The sequence below is a fragment of the Choristoneura fumiferana genome, chromosome 12 (genome assembly GCF_025370935.1).
Source record: "Choristoneura fumiferana chromosome 12, NRCan_CFum_1, whole genome shotgun sequence".
In the NCBI taxonomy this organism is placed as follows: domain Eukaryota; kingdom Metazoa; phylum Arthropoda; class Insecta; order Lepidoptera; family Tortricidae; genus Choristoneura; species Choristoneura fumiferana.
In genome coordinates, this window is record NC_133483.1 from 17,528,501 (window position 1) to 17,547,936 (window position 19,436).

Below are 19,436 nucleotides of genomic sequence, written 5' to 3' on the forward strand. Positions count from 1 at the left end.
GGGCAAAGTGATAATAATTATCTAATCTTCAGTATTTATCACATTGTCCGGGCATTATGAATAATGCTACATGATCGTTGGGCAATTTGATGACAACTGATTCTTGGCTAGCTGAAGTCTGATTTACTCTATCGGAAAGTTAGGTGCGACGACGAGCGCAGCGAGGAGGAGCGTGTTAGGTTCAACTGACCAAAACAAGCACGAGCCGAGCGAGCGAAGCGAGCGTGAAGCGGCAGCGGCCGGCGAGTGCCAGAAAAAAATTCTACTATTAAGATAACTTACTTTACAGATTTTGATAGATGTTTAAAGATTCATTAAATTTAACGTAAAAATAAAAAAATAGTAATGGGACATTTTTTTACCTACTTTGCCCAATAGGGGATAGAAATTTTGTATAATGCCCGGGCATTATGAATAATGATCAATATATCACTTGGTCCACTACATATCTATTTCTAACTAGCACCTTTATACAGGCAATGCGGTATTTAACTAATATTATTTATTTGTAAATTAAAACTTGTCAATGTGCGTTATGTGCGAAAGAAACACTAGTATGCATAGAGAACAGAGTTTTACAAAGACAAAGATATATTCATATCTACTTAGAATTTTCAAGAATTAAGTAGACATAAATTAAATCGATTTTCATTAGCTGTATCTTTATATAAAATAGGTACTTATGGGTGTGGCAAGTTCTTGAGTTGTGAAATAGGTACCGTATTCTTTTGTAGGTATTTAATGTTATTTTTCAGCCACATGAACAAAAAATTGAATTTGATACTTACAGCTTTCACTTTCCGGTACACGCACTGCAGAAGACACTGAAAAATAAATAACGAAACCATTATAAGTCTATTACCTCTGGATTTAATTGGAGTAGAATTGCTAATTTTACCACTTTTAAATATATTTTTTACTATTATTTAATATATATTAGTTAGGTACTTTCTAAAATACCAAGTCACGCAATAATCATTGGAATTCTTGTCAGCATAATTTAATTAAAGTAGGTTCCTTGTAAGACTATTGTTGCGAAATTTTATAAATAATGTTGCTATTTCTGTGTGCAGTCAACCAAAATGACAGTAAGGTCATTTTAATTTAGATACCTTGATATGTAAAGTAAATACCTTATAAAGCATTGGGACGCCACAATACAGAGATCTCTCTTCAGGCAGATATCATGCATGTTATTGTAAAAAATAAGTATTTTCTATACTGACGTTAAGCGAAGCGGAAAATTAAAAAAAAACCCTCTTCATGACGATAAACTCGAGTAAAAAGATAAACGATAACTACTTTACTTACATAAACTAAACATAAAGTAAGAGATTTGCTAGTACGACGTTTTTATATTTTAGGCACATGTTTCGATAGGTTGCCGCTTACTTTCGCTTTTAATTGCATCACATTGATCATTCTCGCTTTCTTCTTGCGATTCAATTATCGAATACACTCGTGACTTAGCGGAAAAGAATCGGTTTCTTATGAACATAAGGCCATTTATGTATCTACAACAATTTGACGCAAAAATCAGTCAAGAATATCGTCAAGATCAAAATATATTTTTTTTGTAATTGACATGGATATTACCATGGTATACTCCAAAAAGAAGTAAAAATAAGTTAAATATATATTTTATCGCGAATATGTCCCACCAGAATCGATGTCGCCTCTTTTACGGCTCCTGCTATTAATTATAGCACACGATTTTTGTATTTTACTATGTTTTACTAAATTACGGTAGCGTACCTACATATCAGTGAAATGTATTTTTTAGAACCACAACCTCTGCATTAACTCATAAATCGAGCAGTTAACTTTGTTACCTACAGATAGATCTTTGAAAATAAATATTTGGCTTTTTAACCATATAGTAGGTTCTAGTTCGCGTGGCGTTTCTATTCATCTTATTATTTATTCTGTGCAGGGTATGCAGGTAATAGGGCATATTAGGCAAAGCTCTGCACAGGGGGCGACACTAGCGCAAACCTCCATGCCAACGTCAGTTCTCTTTATAATTTATCGCCATGACAGATCATGACCAAAGAGTACTAGCATCTATAGAAAATATGATATTATATTTATTAGTAACATGATATTTACATCGATAGTAACGATAGTACTCAAAAAACTGTTTACAGTTTTGTGCTAGTGCTGCACTCTGACGGCAGAAAATTGCAGTAATATTCCCTATGTCCATGACATGACATGAGGGTTTCTGTGACAGGCTAGTTGGCGCTAGTATCGCGAGGTCCATTTTGATAACTTTGACATTTCTATTACTTATTATGTCATGTTGGACTTCTTTGTCTAAGATGTCATGTTTGTATGTACCTATCTAATGAGGGCTATCGTTTTTGTCTCACTAGATGGCGCACTGTTGCGTGATGTTTTTAAGTATCACTTTCAAAGTCTGTTATGCGGGGGTGAAAACAAAGTTAAGCAAGTACAATAGGTCCACAGTTCACGATTCACAACGCCATCAGATAGTGATATTCAACCTAGTCAAAAAACACACATTTGACATTTCGGAGACCTCACGCTACACTTTGTGGCGAATTCATACGCGATAGCCCTCATTGAGCCAATCGCAAGTACAAGGTCCTTCACGATACAACGCCATCTAGTGATATTCAACCTGTCAAAAAACACTCATTCCAAAGAATTTTTTGAAAAATTGATCCAAAATAAAACAGGTTCACATGGAAAAGTTAGTCCAGCTTACCCCAGCGATACGTTTCTCGTCGTGTGTGAACGGCACGTCTCTCTTATTGCGACGTTTCTGCGCCGGCATTGTGTGCTCCTCCTTTATGACGTCCAGTGCTTCTGCAAAAAACAAGTTAATAAAATTAAAAATACAACTTTGTACTACTTATTTTATACACGAGTGCCGCTATCTGAGATGCCACTTAATATTTGAATTGTAAGCACATTCGAAAAACTCGAAGAGAATTGTGTGTGTTAGGAACCTTGTTCCCCGCACATAACTATTTTACATAACCAGCACTGAAAGGGACCGAATATTTCTAAATACTTCAAACAGACTTCGGTAGGTTATGTAATTTGTCTCTTTTGTCAATATAGGTTCCGGTAAAGCGAGAAGGAGTGCTAGGTACAATTGCGATCACAACGCGCGAGCCGAGCGAGGGAAGCGAGCGCGCCGCTGCAGCGGCCAGCGAAACGTCAAGACCTAAGTAAGTTAGGAAATAATTTGACCCCTACCAGTTCTGGTTATGTGAGATGCCAATGTTCCGGGAACAAGGGGTTTAGGAGCTACTATTGTAAGTTGAAGTGTTTGACTAGGTAGGTGTAGTACCTACCTACCTACAGCAGTAAAACTAAGGCAAAATCTAAATCTCAACGTTATCATCAGTATCACGAAAAAGCAGTTCTAAACGTAAATACTTAGGTACACAAAAGATTATTAGAAGATCTTAAAAAGACCGCTTCAAAAAAAACCTCCTTAGAAACTGTAACTTCATAGATTTACTGACAGAAGTGGGTAAAATTCGACTTTAGAGATAGACCTAACAACGAAAGAAATTACTAAGAGTCACTTTGGCATGGAAAAGATACTGGTCTCTAATGGAGGTAATGAAGAACCCTCTCGTACCACTCAAAGCGAAGAGCAAAATATTTAATTCATGTATTAATGTATTCTGCCTGTCATGACATATGAATGCCCAACCTGGAGCTTAACTAATCATACTTAATATACATAAATTAGAAACTTGCCAACGCAGTATGGAACGAAGAATACAAATAAAACTAGATACTAGGTTTAAGGAAGAAAACTAGAATCACAGATGTTACTTACTGTATTAAAAAACTAAAATGTAGGTGGGCAGGACATATGATTAGGAGTAATGTGCCCGAGACAATACAAAAGAAAGAAAGGGAGACAACGTCGTAGATGGGAAGACGATATTAAAAAAATAGCAGGACATACTTGGAATAGACAAGCGCAGAACCGCATTCGATGGCGAATAACGTATTGTAAGAAAGATTATTCAATTTAGGCTATAACAAGCACTTGTGAATGTCAAAAAAATCTACCACCGTTTCGGAAAAACCTCTGTTGAGAAGAATCCGGCAAGAAACTCAACGAGGTATATTTTTTTGAAACAGATTTACAATATTATTAAATGATATCTATACATCACAAGAATTTAACACAACTTTATTTATTTTGAAGGGATCGCCAATGCGGATCGGAATTATTTCCAAATATCCCTGTCCATGATATAGCCATTAACTATTTTTTTATTGTTATATAAAGGCTATTATTATTATGTTTTACTCGTAACACGGCAGGTTAATAAATATAACCTTGAAACAAGACTATATGGACCAAACAGCTTATTTTCATTTAAAACACAAATCGTTTAACTATTAACTATAAATTATAAATCAGTCACTGCCGTAAATTTGTGTAATTAAACCGTTCATTTTGCATGTGATAAATTTCAACCCGCTGAGCTATTTTTCAACAGAAAGGCGTAAAATTCTCATACTGTTTTACAGCCCTGCACTGACACCGATTAAAAGAAGACCATGTTAACCGCTATTTGTCCGATTTTTGCTGATTTTTTACGACAGTTTGAGGTGTCCACGCATAAATTTAGTCGAGGCACAAATGGTTGAAAATGTATTTAATTTTGGCTATGATGTTTTTGTTTTATTTTCAAATTATTTTACTTGTACCATCTCGTTTTAACATTGAGCGTTTTAATATTAATAATGTGTACCTATTACTTGTTCAAGTAAACAGGTTTCTGTGGCATGGCAAGTTAACATTAGGTATTGTTATAATAGTTAATTGAACAGACCAGTGCAGCAATACTCGTACATAGAGATAATTATTAAAGCAAATAAAACAAGTAGTAAATAATTAAAAACTTTGACGTTGTCGTTGTCTCAGTGGGAGCGAAACAATATTTTACGTTTACGCACAATCATTAGATACTTACCTATGTATTTTAGTGAGGCAAAATTTCGCACGAAGCGTGTAATAATAAACCATTAATGAGGGCTATCGTTTTTTGTCTCATAGATGGCGCACTGTTGCGTGAGGTTTTTAAGTATGGCTTTCAAAGTCTGTTATTACGGGCGTGAAAACAAAGTTTAGATTAAAATCATATTTAATACACCTTAAAACCGTACCATAAAAATATTGAGCATGCCACAGTGTTGCATAGTCCCCGTTTTGTTCGGAAAAAAGGGAGGACAAAGGTTTCCGAAAGACAAAACTGTCTCAAAACACGGACATTCATTGCCCCGGAACGCATATTTGCCATAATTAATTTCAGATATTGCAAAATATTCACAAAATTATTCTAATTATAAATAAACCCGCGTAGCTCACCCAAAAACTATGAGATTTGACATTTCAGAGACCTCACGCTAAACTAGCGCCTCTAGCGGCGAATTCATACGCGATAGCCCTCATTGGGTGGTCTACCCTAATAAGTTAAAATAAGATTACGGTTGCGCCAATTTCTAAACTAAGGCAATGGTACATAAATTACCTAAGTATTTCAAGTCAAACAGCTTAAGTGGTCAATAATGTAGACATAACTAAACAAGTAGCTACAGGTATACAACAAAATGGAAACTAGGACGTATTTGTCACGATTTCGCTATACTGCTTGGCTTAGTCGGTCAATAGGGTCGCAAGGACGTTTACTCCGACACACACTGAGGTCCTTCTGGTTCTGTATAGATTTGTTGTGGTGCGCTCACTTTCAATTGTTTCTGGAAGCTTTAAAACTATAGTACAGTCACCTGCATTAATAATTGTCAAGGCGGAGCGTTCAAAAACATCTGGCACGTCCTACCAGCCCTAGAAATAGAGCCGTATCATATCAGATGCCCGCTTGGTTGTGTCAAATATTGGTGCTCACCACTGTACCTGTGGATACTGGGTATCGAGATGTCTCTAAAATATAAATACATATCTAATTCAACATTCAGTCTCGCTAATAGAACAACCATAAACTATTTCATTTTTTTCTTACATTTTAAATTAAGTATGTATTGTTCCATGATATTCGTCAGGTCATTTGTTTGAATTACTACGGATAACCAAGCCAAAATTCATAGTTTTAATGATTCAATAAAAACTATATACCTAAAAGATATTTTTGTGGCGAAGCAATACCGAATCACACATCAAAAATTATATGGTGATTACAAAATCATCTTGTATACTCGTAGTGCTGTCATGCTGCTTTAAGAGCGGTTATACCTGCTGAGCAAAATAAAATAAAAAAATAAAAATTATAACTATTTCATCGTATTTATCTATAATTTCTGCTAACGAAAAACTTAAGAGGGTTTATACCTGCTGAGCCGGCAACGTTGCATTTTTGTTAGTTTTTCTCGATTCTTCCAAAAAATATTGAATGAAAATTAAAAATGTGGTCTGATAGAACTCTTCTTGTTATAATTAATGTGTCTATTCCAATAATTATTCGTGATAGACTTTTATTTTCTTTAAAAACCGGTCATAAACATTAGTTCGTTTTTAAAGAATAAATATAAAAGTCTATCACGAAAAATTATTGAAGTAGACACATTAACTTATATATTAGGAAGAGCTCTACCAGGCCACATTTTTAATTTTCATTCAATTTTTATGGAATAATCGAGAAAAACTAACAAAAATGCAACGTTACCAGCTCAGCAGGTATAAACGCTCTTAAGTTTTTCGTTAGCAGAAATTATAGATAAATACGATGAAATAGTTAAAATTTTATGATCATGGCTGTACCTTCAGTTTCAATATCTAAGTTATCAAACCCGTTATGCCCATCAGCTGCCATGTTGAGTCACAAACAGGACTATGAATTAAACTGACTGAATACTTTCACTTTATGTGTGTAGTTAAATCAAGACTGTATAATGAAAACCAATTAGCTGCCTTAACATGACTGGCAAATGTAAAACATAACAACAACTGACTCATACCGTAAACCCATGCTTTCTTTCCTATGTCTTGATTAAACGTGGAGGTTTTAACTAAGAGAAGCTAGTAAAATGTATACTAGCAGTATAGTAGCTTCCACAATTTTTTTTTACTCTTAAACTCACTCTTTGTCGGACCCTAACTGTTTACTCCTCTCATCTACTCAAAGGTTGACTGGTAGAGATCCCTTAAAGGGATAAGTCCGCCTTTGTACAAGTATCTCAAAGTTTGTCAATTGTGTTTTTTTTCTTTTCTTTTGTACAATAAAGAGTTCACATACATACATACAAAATGTAGGTATAGAACTACCTAGATCTTTAAAATGTACCTAAACGTTACTGTCTTATACACAACTAGCTTTTACCCGCGGCTTCGCACGCGTAAACTATTCGGTCTGGTAGTTGCAATTGAAATTTCGGGATTTTACCAAATTCCCCTGGAAATTTCCAAAATGTATATCGTGGTCTTCATTGAGGTTGTGTTGTGAATAACTGTACAAAATTTAAGACTCTAAACCCAGTGCTAAAATTTCAAAATTTTTCCCTATCCAAATTCAAATTCATATCATTTATTCAGTAAATAGGCCGCAATGGGCACTTTTACACGTCATTTTTTAAATACCAGCACTTTCGGAAAGACCATCATTGCCAAGAAGAATGCGCCGCAAGAAGCTTGGCAGAAAGTCATTTTTTCAAAATAAAATAAGAACAAATAAAATACTTAAAAACTACAGTAAGTATACAATGAAAGAAAAAAATACAAAATAATAATAACAATAATACACGGATGTATGGGGTCCCTTAGTTACAAAACTATTCCGTGGAAATATCCGGATAAAAAGTAGCGTATGTGTTATTCCAGACGTCCGGCTATCTACATACCAAATTTCATGCCTCTAAGCCCAGCGGTTGTTATTTCGAGATTTTATCCCTATCCCGTGGGAATATCGGAATAAAAAGTAGCCTTTGTGTTATTCCAGAGGTCCAGCTACCTACATACCAAATTTCATGGCTCTAAGCCCAGTGGTTGTTATTTCGAGATTTTATCCCTAGTTATCCCGTGAGAATATCGGGTCAAAAAGTCACTTAAGTGTTATTCCAGATGTCCAGTTACCTACATACCAAATTTCATGACTCTAAGCCCAGTGGTTATTATTTCGAGATTTATCCCTATCTCGTGGGAATATCGGAATAAATAGTAGCCTATGTGTTATTCCAGAGGTCCAGCTACCTACATACCAAATTTCATGGCTCTAAGCCCAGTGGTTGTTATTTCGAGATTTTATCCCTAGTTATCCCGTGGGAATATCGGGTCAAAAAGTCACTTAAGTGTTATTCCAGATGTTCAGTTACCTACATACCAAATTTCATGACTCTAAGCCCAGCGGTTGTTATTTCGAGATTTTATCCCTATCCCGTGAGAATATCGGAATAAAAAGTAGCCTATGTGTTATTCCAGAGGTCCAGCTACCTACATACCAAATTTCATGGCTCTAAGCCCAGTGGTTGTTATTTCGAGATTTTATCCCTAGTTATCCCGTGGGAATATCGGGTCAAAAAGTCACTTAAGTGTTATTCCAGATGTTCAGTTACCTACATACCAAATTTCATGACTCTAAGCCCAGCGGTTATTATTTCGAGATTTTATCCCTATCCCGTGGGAATATCGGAATAAAAAGTAGCCTATGTGTTATTTCAGAGGTTCAGCTACCTACACACTAAATTTCATGGCTCTAAGCCCAGCGGTTGTTATTTCAAGATTTTATCCCTAGGTATCCCGTGGGAATATCGAGTCAAAAAGTTACCTATGTGTTATTTCAGACATCCAACTACCTACATACCAAATTTCATGACTCTAAACCCAGCGGTTGTTAGTTCGAGATTTTATCCCTATCCCGTAGGAATATCGGAATAATAAGTAGCCTATGTGTTATTCCAGAGGTCCAGCTACCTACATACTAAATTTCATAGCTCAAAGCCCAGCGGTTGTTATTTCAAGATTTTATCCCTAGGTATCCCGTGGGAATATCGGATCAAAAAGTCACCTATGTTTTATTCCAGTCCAGACGTCCAACTACCTACATACCAAATTTCATGACTCTAAGCCTAGCGGTTGTTATTTCGAGATTTTATCCCTATCCCGTGGGAATATCGGGATAAAAAGTATCCTATGTTTTAATCCAGGTTATAAACTAACTTTCCGCCAAATTTCATCCAAATCCGTCCAGCCGTTTAAGCGTGAAAAAGTAACAAACATACTCACTCACTCACTCACTCACACACAAACTTTCACATTTATAATATTAGTAGGATTACAGGTAAGTACTTGATTTAGCAACTTCCACAAAATTTGCTCACCCTTTCAGTTAACAAACAAAGGAAGTGTCTGGCGCAAGCATCCTGCGGCATTGATTGATATCTATGAAATATAGGCTATTAAGTATCGTGATAAGGTTTGTAGGTATACCTAAATTAATACCTATAATATGCCGTGCGATGCATCAAAGGCTTAATGAATCAGATATGCGCTCTCATAGTAGTTCTGCACTAAATACTTCATATGAAATCTACAAGGTAAATGGTAAACGTGATAAAAAAAACAGTGTTCTAGGTCAGTTAATGTTGAAAAAAAAAAAACAATAATTTCATCATTTAAACTCCAAATAACTGGAGAAGTTACTGAAATAGTTCTTATTCCAATGAAATATTGGGCCATATTATTAAACCCAAATTAATAAAAAGCAGTATAGTCGTTTGACATTCAAATTCTTAAAGATGGAATATCAGGCGCATTCTAACAAGACGATAACTATTGTCTTAGTAGATAGCTAGATGTCATGTTGACAATAAAATTGGGAAGAAGTGATTCCTTCTCGATATTCTACAATTAAAAACCAAGAAGTTTCAATGCACATATGTATATAAAAGTATCAATTAAGAAAGTGCTAATTGTAAGTATTCTAAGGTATTAAATGAAAGTTAGTTCCGGATAACTCACGTCTTATATAATGGATAACGCGCGTGTTGCAGCAGCCGCCAAGTCGCGTTGCTCCTAGAGGAAGGGCTACGAATTAGCCCGAAACAAGTCGAGCTAAAATCGATTTAAGACGTGAGTTATCCGGATTAACTTTCATGTTCAAAAATTCTAAGGTATTGCACTTTTACACGATTCATCAGCTGCTTCCCACAAACCGCCAAAGCCGGGCTCGCTGCGCGGTGCAACCGCAACACTTGATTGAGCATCGCATGCGCATTCCGCGTTTTGCAAGGGTTATGCAACATGCTATATGGGTCAGTAGGCATTGTATATGTATTTGAGTGTTTGGATAGTTGAAAGTCTTAGATGTAAATACGAAAAAAAAATTTAGTTAAAACTAGTCAATAAAATCAATAAAAATCTTGCAAAGGATATTAAGTACATTAGTGCAAATGTAATGGATATACGTAGTTGATGGAAATGAAAAAAGCGATTATTATTAAGAGTAGTACAGTAGTGTCAAAACAGTGATGATTAATCTGTCATCTCCCAGGATAACAGGATCAAAGGAATTTGGGCACAAATTTGTGCCTCTGGGAGAGGACAGGTTAAGGACAAAATTTAGATTTTTTTTAAGCGAGTGACCAAGGTTAAGTATAAGAGTGATTAATTATCATTGCAGCATAATTTAAAACCTGCACATAATAAAGTCAAGCAGTATCATGTGAGAGTAACCGAATACCATGTTTGTTTAAACATTAAAAAAAAGTAAAGTTTTGCTTTCGAAACCAGTAAAATCTATATTGTTTTCATAAATGCCATAAGCCCTCCTGAAGGGGATTCTGGCATGTAGTATGGAACCAACTGAATTGTGGCTCCTGAATGTGTGTACGTCAAACTGTAAATTTCCAAGCAGCGTGCAACCGAGACTACACAATTTATGTAATCTCGTACCTACGCAACTTTTGCCGCAAAACCGCGGCAATAATTATTTAACAATGGTAATTAAATTATATTAAGGAATACCAGCGTGATATTAGCAATAAGGTATTACATAATAGTATTTATTAAATTACTCGAGTAATTGTAATATTACAGAGTATTCGCCAACGAACGGACTGGCTGTAGCCTTTTTTGGCGAAGCGTTGGTGTGGATGCTTGTATGTGGATGACCTTATCCTTAATGTTGTATTTCGTGTGATGAAAACTAACTCTTTTAACCTCGATGCTTGATAATCTAAGAATGTTAAGTATTATGAAATTCAACCATTGCATATGGTTTGTATCGAATTACAAATTAAATCATGTCGATAGATACACGTAATAAAGTAAAAGTAATTAAGAATATTTTATAATGGTGATAAAGATGGGAAGAAAGAACATTAATATCAGAAGTAGGCTATAAATATTTAAAAAAGCGATTGTAAACAACAGAAAATTTGATATAAAATACAACAATAACAAAAAAACTCTTGAGCATGGCAGCAAAATTAAAAATAGATGCTTAAATAAACTTTATGTTAATTGTTTTGCATAATAATATGTTTTAGAACCTTTTTCTTATATTATTGTCCTAGGTTTACCACTGGGAAATTCCATTCTAAACAATAATGGAATGGAGACAACAAATGCCATTTTCAATTTTCAACTTAACTATAATCGGCTGAAACTAAATGCGTGATTTACTTATAGCAACAATTCATTTTAATCGATCTTTAATTCTTTCATTAGGTTTTATTCACTTCAACAAGAAGAAAAAAACTTAATAGAGCATGATAGAAGCACGTAGATAAACAGTAACTTAAAGGAGCTGCGTTAAATAGAAAATAGAAAGCAGCATAAAAAAATCCAGAGATCGTAATAAACTTTTAACTATGGCAGTATTTATCTTTGCCCCTAAGCGAAATGTTAAATGCCAAGAAGTAGTCTTTGGCTATGTTTTTTTTTCTGTACTAAAAGTAGAACAATTTATGTATCGTAAAATTTGCGATTTATGTTTATAGGTTTACAATACCATTCGAATAGACCATTAAAATATGACACCATTAAAAGAAAGTTTCGGTTTTTCTTAGAGAAGTGCTTTGGTTCTCAATCCATACTAATATTATAAATGCGAAAGTGTGTTTGTATGTTTGTCCGTCTTTCACGCCGTAACGGAGCGACGGATCGACGTGATTTTTGGTATAGACATAGTTTATGGGCCCGAGGGTGACATAGGCTACTTTTTATCCCTTATTTATTTGAAAAAATGACCCCACACTTCGTACATTTTGCTTAGAAGTAAGTATACTTTTTACAGATACGGCCGTTTGAAGCGTATAGTCGAACCATTTGATTCCTGACCCACTGCAGAACGTTCTCACAGTAAGTTTCACAATGAATTTCCTTGTCAAGCATGCGATGTCACTATGACTTTTTCTACGAAAAGGTTCCGCAGTGGGTGAAGATTCACTTGGTTCGGTAGTACTTACATTTTAACATGCCTAAAATTTGTACGGTCTTCGGTGTGCCAGTACGATTTGCAATAGGCCTTTTAAAAAAAAAAGTCTTGGTTCAATCTCAATTATCGCTGAATTTGGCGTCGTGATCTCACACAATACAGTTAGCGCCGACCTTCCATATTTAGTGACGTCGCGTCGATATGTATTGGGCACAGATTTTACGGTTTGCATTTTCTGAATTGTTCACCGTTACTTAGGTGCTCAAGGAGACGCAAAATGTAAACATGAACCACGGTCAAGCAGTAAACTAAAGTACGACAGTAACGAGGTTCTATTTCCGTCTCTATGTACCTACCTATAGGGCCCGAGCCGTATGTGGGACTCTCACAGGGAACCATGAAGAATGCCATAAACGACCACACCAAACTTAAACACCAACAAGAGTGGAAAACACTGGAAGGTCTAAAGCATTCAAAACGATTCATCGAAAATGTCAGCACAAGCTGGACTAAAAAACTCTGGACACTCAGTAGGAAACAACTCCGACATATCGTCGGGGCATTCACAGGTCACTTCAATACTAAACACATACTAGTAAAGATGGGACTACAGGACAATGAAGTCTGTAGAATATGTGGCGAGGAAGACGAAACAATGGAACACATTATGTGTGAATGTGACGCCCTCGCCAGATCAAGAATGAGACTCTTTGGCGACGGATACCCCGCACCAGGAGACTTTAAGGCACTACCGCTACGTCAAATCATCCAATTTATGAACGAGGTGATAAAGGCAATAGAGTAAGTGCGAAGGAGGGGTAATTACACAAAAGATCCCTACGGGTCGAAGTGTATCCGCAAGGACCCCTAACGATAAGATAAGATGTACCTACCTAATTCTGGTCTAATTGAAAAAATAAACAAAAAAAAAGATTTTTAGAATTTCTTATTGGTTATGCTATAAGACCTACCTTCATACCGAATTTTAAGTTTCTAGGACAAATGAAAGTATTCTATTGTATAGGTTTTGATTCTCCAGCGATTTGTATGGAAACACCTAATTTAAAGACTCTATCTTTTAATTGCGTTGATATAGAAGAAGTATGGCGTCCGTGGACCGGGAGACGAGCTGTCGGTAGTCCTCCAACAAGATGAAGCGACGACCTGGTTAAGATCGCGGGATCGCGTTGGATGCGGAAAGCACAAGACCGGTCTGAGTGGAGAGCCTTGGGGGAGGCCTATGTCCAGCAGTGGACGTCTTTCGGCTGACATGATGATGATGATGATGGTATAAAAGTTTGATTTTTTCAATGTTCTAAGGAGTAGCAGACTGGAGTACTTATTTGATATTCATTTTAATGTGATACATCCATTCCTGAGAAAAGGGATAGACGGAAAACAAAAATCCTATAAAAATCTCAAATTTTTGACTGTAAGTAATGTTGTTCCATCATCATAATCATCAGCCGGAAGCCGTCTACTGCGTTAATCTTGTTTAAAAAGACAAATATGGACAAGTATTGTTCCCATTATAACATAACATACGACTGAACTTGAATACCTAGCCTTTGCTAGCGTCCGACCGATAATTAGATACAAGGTAAGCGGAGAATGCGTTCATACATACCTACGCTCTTGAATAAGTATGCACAACGAGTACCTACCTAATACCTACCACGCTTGTTGTAAGGAAAGATGTTAAAAGTTATAAAAACTTGACCACGAACCACGAAAATGAATTGGTATTCTCATTCGTGGTTATCCTGCCTTTTCGAAACCAAAAATTTTTCTTATCGTTTTATAGAACGCAGTAGGTAAGTAAAGGTTAAGTTAGGTTTGCTTTATATGAAAGTTCCAATAAAACATGGTTTCAGAGAAAGTCGTGTTCGTGATAGATAGATTTGTGTGATTTGCGCAGAAACGTAGCTATCATAAGATCACGGGTGAGCAAAGTAATTAAGTATTTCAGTTATTTTTTTACCCAGAAAACTACGCAATTCAAATGAAATTTGATGATACTTTTGATATGTTTATCGTACATCCTTTTACCTTTGGCAATGACTGTCTTAAATGCTAACCAAAAATACAAATGCACTCAGCACTCAGTGAAGTTGTCAAGGCTAATTCCGCATATTGTTCCGATGACTAAGTTATCAACTTACGAATGCAAATAGATAGGTACGAAACATCGAGAATTTTGTTTAATTGTGTCTGTTAAGAAACATGTACCTACTTATACTATACAGGTACAATATACAGGACATAGACCTAGGTACGAGTATTACGTGTATAAGAATTAATGTACCTAACCTACCTATCTATTAACAAAAGTATGGATTTAACCTGAAATAAATATTATTATTATTACGGATATTGATTACGTTATAAATGTATTTTAATTTTTGTTTTTGCGATTTGGATTACGGAAATCTACAAATCAAATCAAAGTCTAATCACGTCTTTTCCAAATTTTGGTTTCAAGTGTTATCTTTTAAACCATTTATTGTACCCTGCCAATATTAGTACTTTTTTTAAAGCACAATTTTAATGATCATCTATATGAATCGTTAATTCTCGCAAAAATAATCGCTAAAATTGGGATTTTATTTAAAGTACCAAGTACTGAATTAGAGGCGTGATTTTTTGTTGCCGGGTTTATATTTGTACTTTGGGAGGACAGCCAAAAGGGTGAGAAATGCTAAAAGAAAGTAGAAAATCATTGTTGTTTGTATAAAAATAATATTTTTCCCTTTTGCTTCAAACCTTTTAACCCCATTAATTTCCACGGTAATAAGAGCGTTAACTCACAAATTGTAACAAAAAAGTGCAATGTCATCTCGAATCGAACTATTACGTGTCATTGCGACATTATACACTCTTACTTTCACCGCTCGACCTCGCGTCCGAGCCTTACCTGCTCACCTCCAAACGTACACAGCGTAATTATATCGGCCCTATAAAAAATAATCGACTTTTATCATACACACGGCCTAAATATCGCTAGATGGCGTTAGTATCAAAAGATCCGTTTGACGTTTGAGTCTTGCTTGCGATTGGCTCATTTAGTTATTTGTCCAATCACAGACGTGACACAAATGTCAAAATTGACAAACGGAACTCACGATACTAGCGCCGTCTAGACACCCTAAGTACGATTACTTGGAGTTTACACTTGACAGATGGGCGTGCCTTCAGTCAATTTTAAACTTTGACGTCATACAAATAAAATAGTTTTTACATAATCTGTAAACGTGGGTACGCCTATCTGTCAAGTGTTAACTCGTATTAATCAAACTGTAACAGTTGACTCATTGTTACAGTGTGTGTGTATGTGTGTATTAATTACCTCTGAGTATGGAGAGCTTGATCTCATCCTGGCAGAGCGTTATGACTCGTTCGATCTTCTGCGGCGCCGTCGGGGGGTTCCTGCATCGCGTCTCCTGCAAGTGCAAATTTAACGTTATCTATAAATTCATCGATAACATCTTCTGAATTATCATTAACAAGTCAATCAACATCAAAATCTTTAAAATCATCATAACAAACTTGTAGGTACTTCGTAGCCTATATCATTATTATAACTACTAGGTGACTTTCCCGCTGACTTACTCCTTTATTTTATTATTTAAGTTCTAAATTTCCTTCACCTCCAGCTTACATGCCATACGTCCCACTACTGGGCAGGCTTCTTGTCGGTTCAGCTTGGGCTATGATTCCCACGTGGGTGCGGGTGCGGTGCAGGTTGAGAACTTCACACAATCCATAGAATTACTTCGCAGGTGGATGCAAGTTTTCTTACGATGTTTGCCTTCACCGAAAAGCTCACGGTAAGTATTCAAATGTAATTTAGCACAGGAGTCCCAAAAAACTTAGAGGTACGAACCTGGGTCTGAACTCACGACCCTCTGCTTGAGAGGTCTTAGGTCAAACTACTTTGCTACCACGGCTTACAAATATGTTGCCGATAGCAACAACATAATGCGCGCTCCGTACAGCGGGGCTACTACAAAATTCGAAAATCGAAGTTCGTATCGTACCGTCCCTCTCACTCTCGTATTAAACTATATGAGTGTCAGCGGGACGACAAGATACGAAGTTCGAATTTTGCACTTCGTAGTATAGGACCAGGCGCTATTTTATTTAAACACTACAATCAAGTCAATGTTTTATATCTCGTCCATCTAGCTAGTGTACGTGTTATGTGGTTTAAATAGTTTTATTTAAATAACTATTGCGGGTTATATTAATGTGGGTATTTCCACCAACATAGCGTTACTCTATCTGGTATTTTCTAGAATACCTTTATATAGGTGAAAGACAGCTCCATGTCAATTCTGTGCACTACTACATACAACAGGTCATTTACCTAAGTTTTTCGCCTCGAAAATTTTTAGTTAAGTTTTTTTTTCAATATTGCTCCGGTCAACGGAGGACAATTTTGCTAGTGTCTAGTGACTAGACACTAGCAAATTGAGATTCTAGATAGGATTAAGACTCTAGTGGGTTCTGCCGCTGTACGGTAGCTAAAGTTCTAGTAAACAAAATATGGGAGGTAATGTTGGCTGAACGATCGTGTATCAAATCAGCCCTTACACTACGAAGTGCAAAATTCTAACTTCATCTTGCCGTCCCACTGACGCTAATATTATTTAATACGGAAGTGAGAGGGACGGTACGAATATGAACTTCGATTTTCGAATTTCGTAATACCTAGCCCACCAGACTCTAGCCGCGCACAACGATACTTGCACGACATTTCTCGCACCGTACCTATAGATGAGACTAAAAGATAATAAATTAACATTTTAAAACTAATTAAATGTACATTTGTTTACATGTACTCACATCCACAATATACAGTTGTCAAGGATTTATAGACAAGTATAAATCCTTGACAACTGTTGTAACTGGTTGTCGATTCCCGTTGATCATAAAAATGTTAATGGACATACATTATTTCATTGATTTCTAATTCAAGGGCTATGAGAAATTTATTTAAATAACAGAGAATATAAACACTGTTGTTATGGTAAAATAACTTCTATAAAATAATGAAAAAATCTTGTAATTGTTAATACTTAAACTCCTAATTTTACGCTTCCTGCTTTCATCTGCTTGCAGCTGCTACAAGAAATATTTTGTCGCTCTGAAGCGATAAGGTTACCCTTACCTACTACTAAATACGTATGTTTTATACTTAAGTTACCTCCCAATTTTCTTTATGTACCTATTTATGTTTTGTTTATGGCGTGGTGTTTATATGCATTTGTACGAATTTTTATTCTTGAGTCTTGAATGTTCATTATGTATATGAGTAGGTATGTAGGTATTCATACCAGTCATTTTACTGGTACCTACACTACATTCACCTGCATTAAAACCTAACTTGCACAGGGGAGTGTGCAAAATCTGATACGTCCTACGAGCTCTAGAAATAGAGTCGTATCAGATATATTTTACGCACGCTTCGTTGTGTCAGATTTTGGATCTGGTGATTTCAAAATCAAAAAAAATCAAAATCATTTACTCAGTAAATAGGCCGCAATGGGCACTTTTACACGTCATTTTTTAAAACTACCAGCGCTTTCGGAAAGACCATCATTGCCAAGAAGAATGCGCCGCAAGAAACTTGGCAGAAAGTCATTTTTTCAACATAAAATAATTACAAATAAAATACTTAAAAACTACAGTATACAATGAAATAAAAGAAAATACAAAATAATAATAATAATAATACAGGGATGTACCTATGGGTCCCTTAGTTACAAAACTAAACTCTAACTATAATCTATTTATTTATTCCTCTTAATGGCGGCCATAAGGCTTGGGCCAATGTCAGTTAAATTAAAGATAAATATATTCTTCTTATGCATGTTGTACGGTGATTGTAGTTTTTGCAACTTGATAGCAAAATTCCAGAAACCACACGGAGACCACTTGCGCATTAAAAAATGTCAGACACGAGAGCAATATAGAATTTTGTGATCACTGTTCACTGTTAAGGTTAATCGCCGCATAAAACACTATCAAAATTATACTTCAACTAGCCAAAGAAGCAGAAATACCAAAATAGATATCGTCTACATCCGCCATGTTCGAATGCTACAAATCGAATCTCCCCAACTATAATCTACGTTCAGTGGAAGTGTAGACTGCTTCCACCGTCATAAATTAAAAAAAAAAATAAATTATAATAATAATAATTTAATTCTGAAATTTACATTTCAGGTCAAGTAACCATTAAACTTTGGATTCCGAAGGCAAGCTCACGTCTGCCGCCCCCAAAGTTAGCTCATTTGGTATAGGTACAGACCTACCAACCACCAACTTACCAACCAACCGTAACCGTACCAACTTTTGTTTATTTTAGATCTAGTTTGATCAGTTGGTATCAGAACTGTCGCATGATATTTCATCTATTTATTTGTTAGTTACTTTACTGATTTGTGTACTGCTTTCTCCAAATATAGTAAAAATTATACTTAAGATTGGTTTTTCTAATTGATGATTGATTGAATTGATTGATCTTTTGTATTTTTTTTATTTCAATTCCAAATTTTTATTTTTACGGTCATCCCGTAAAACCTAAATTGAAAATACAAACTGAAATATAGATGCACAGAATAACCAGAAAAAGTAGACCAGCACTGGGAATCGAATCCAGGTCCTCGGCATTCCGTGCCGCGTGCTATACCGCTACACCACTGCTGGACAACGTAAGAAACAAACAAGCTGAGATATGTGGTGCAATGGGGAAATTCGTGTCTGTACCGTTGTCCAGCAGTGGTTTAGCGGTATAGCACGCGGCACGGAATGCCGAGGACCTGGGTTCGATTCCCAGTGCTGGTCTTATTTTTCTGGTTTTTCTGTGCATCTATATTTCAGTTTGTATTTTCAATTTAAAAATTATACTTGATTTTCATGTCATGATCATTAATATATATATATATATACATGTATATACTCAAGTGAATGTTGGTTTCCTGACTAATGAGAATGACCACATCTAGTTTAATCTTACAAAATATGCAAAAATAATCCTTGAAC

The 19,436-nt window shown here is 35.8% G+C and overlaps 1 protein-coding gene across 1 annotated transcript in view; it reads right to left on the minus strand.

Annotated features, from left to right (window-relative positions):
- The window catches only part of Obp73a (Odorant-binding protein 73a), a 39,065-nt gene that overhangs the window by 5,952 nt on the left and 13,677 nt on the right, over nt 1-19,436 (minus strand). The window contains exons 2-4 of the mRNA XM_074095599.1: nt 15,736-15,829; nt 2,732-2,832; nt 789-824 (exon numbers count right to left, since the gene is read on the minus strand). Of these exons, the coding sequence (XP_073951700.1) occupies nt 789-824; nt 2,732-2,832; nt 15,736-15,829 (231 nt within the window). The remainder of the gene's footprint in view (nt 1-788; nt 825-2,731; nt 2,833-15,735; nt 15,830-19,436) is intronic.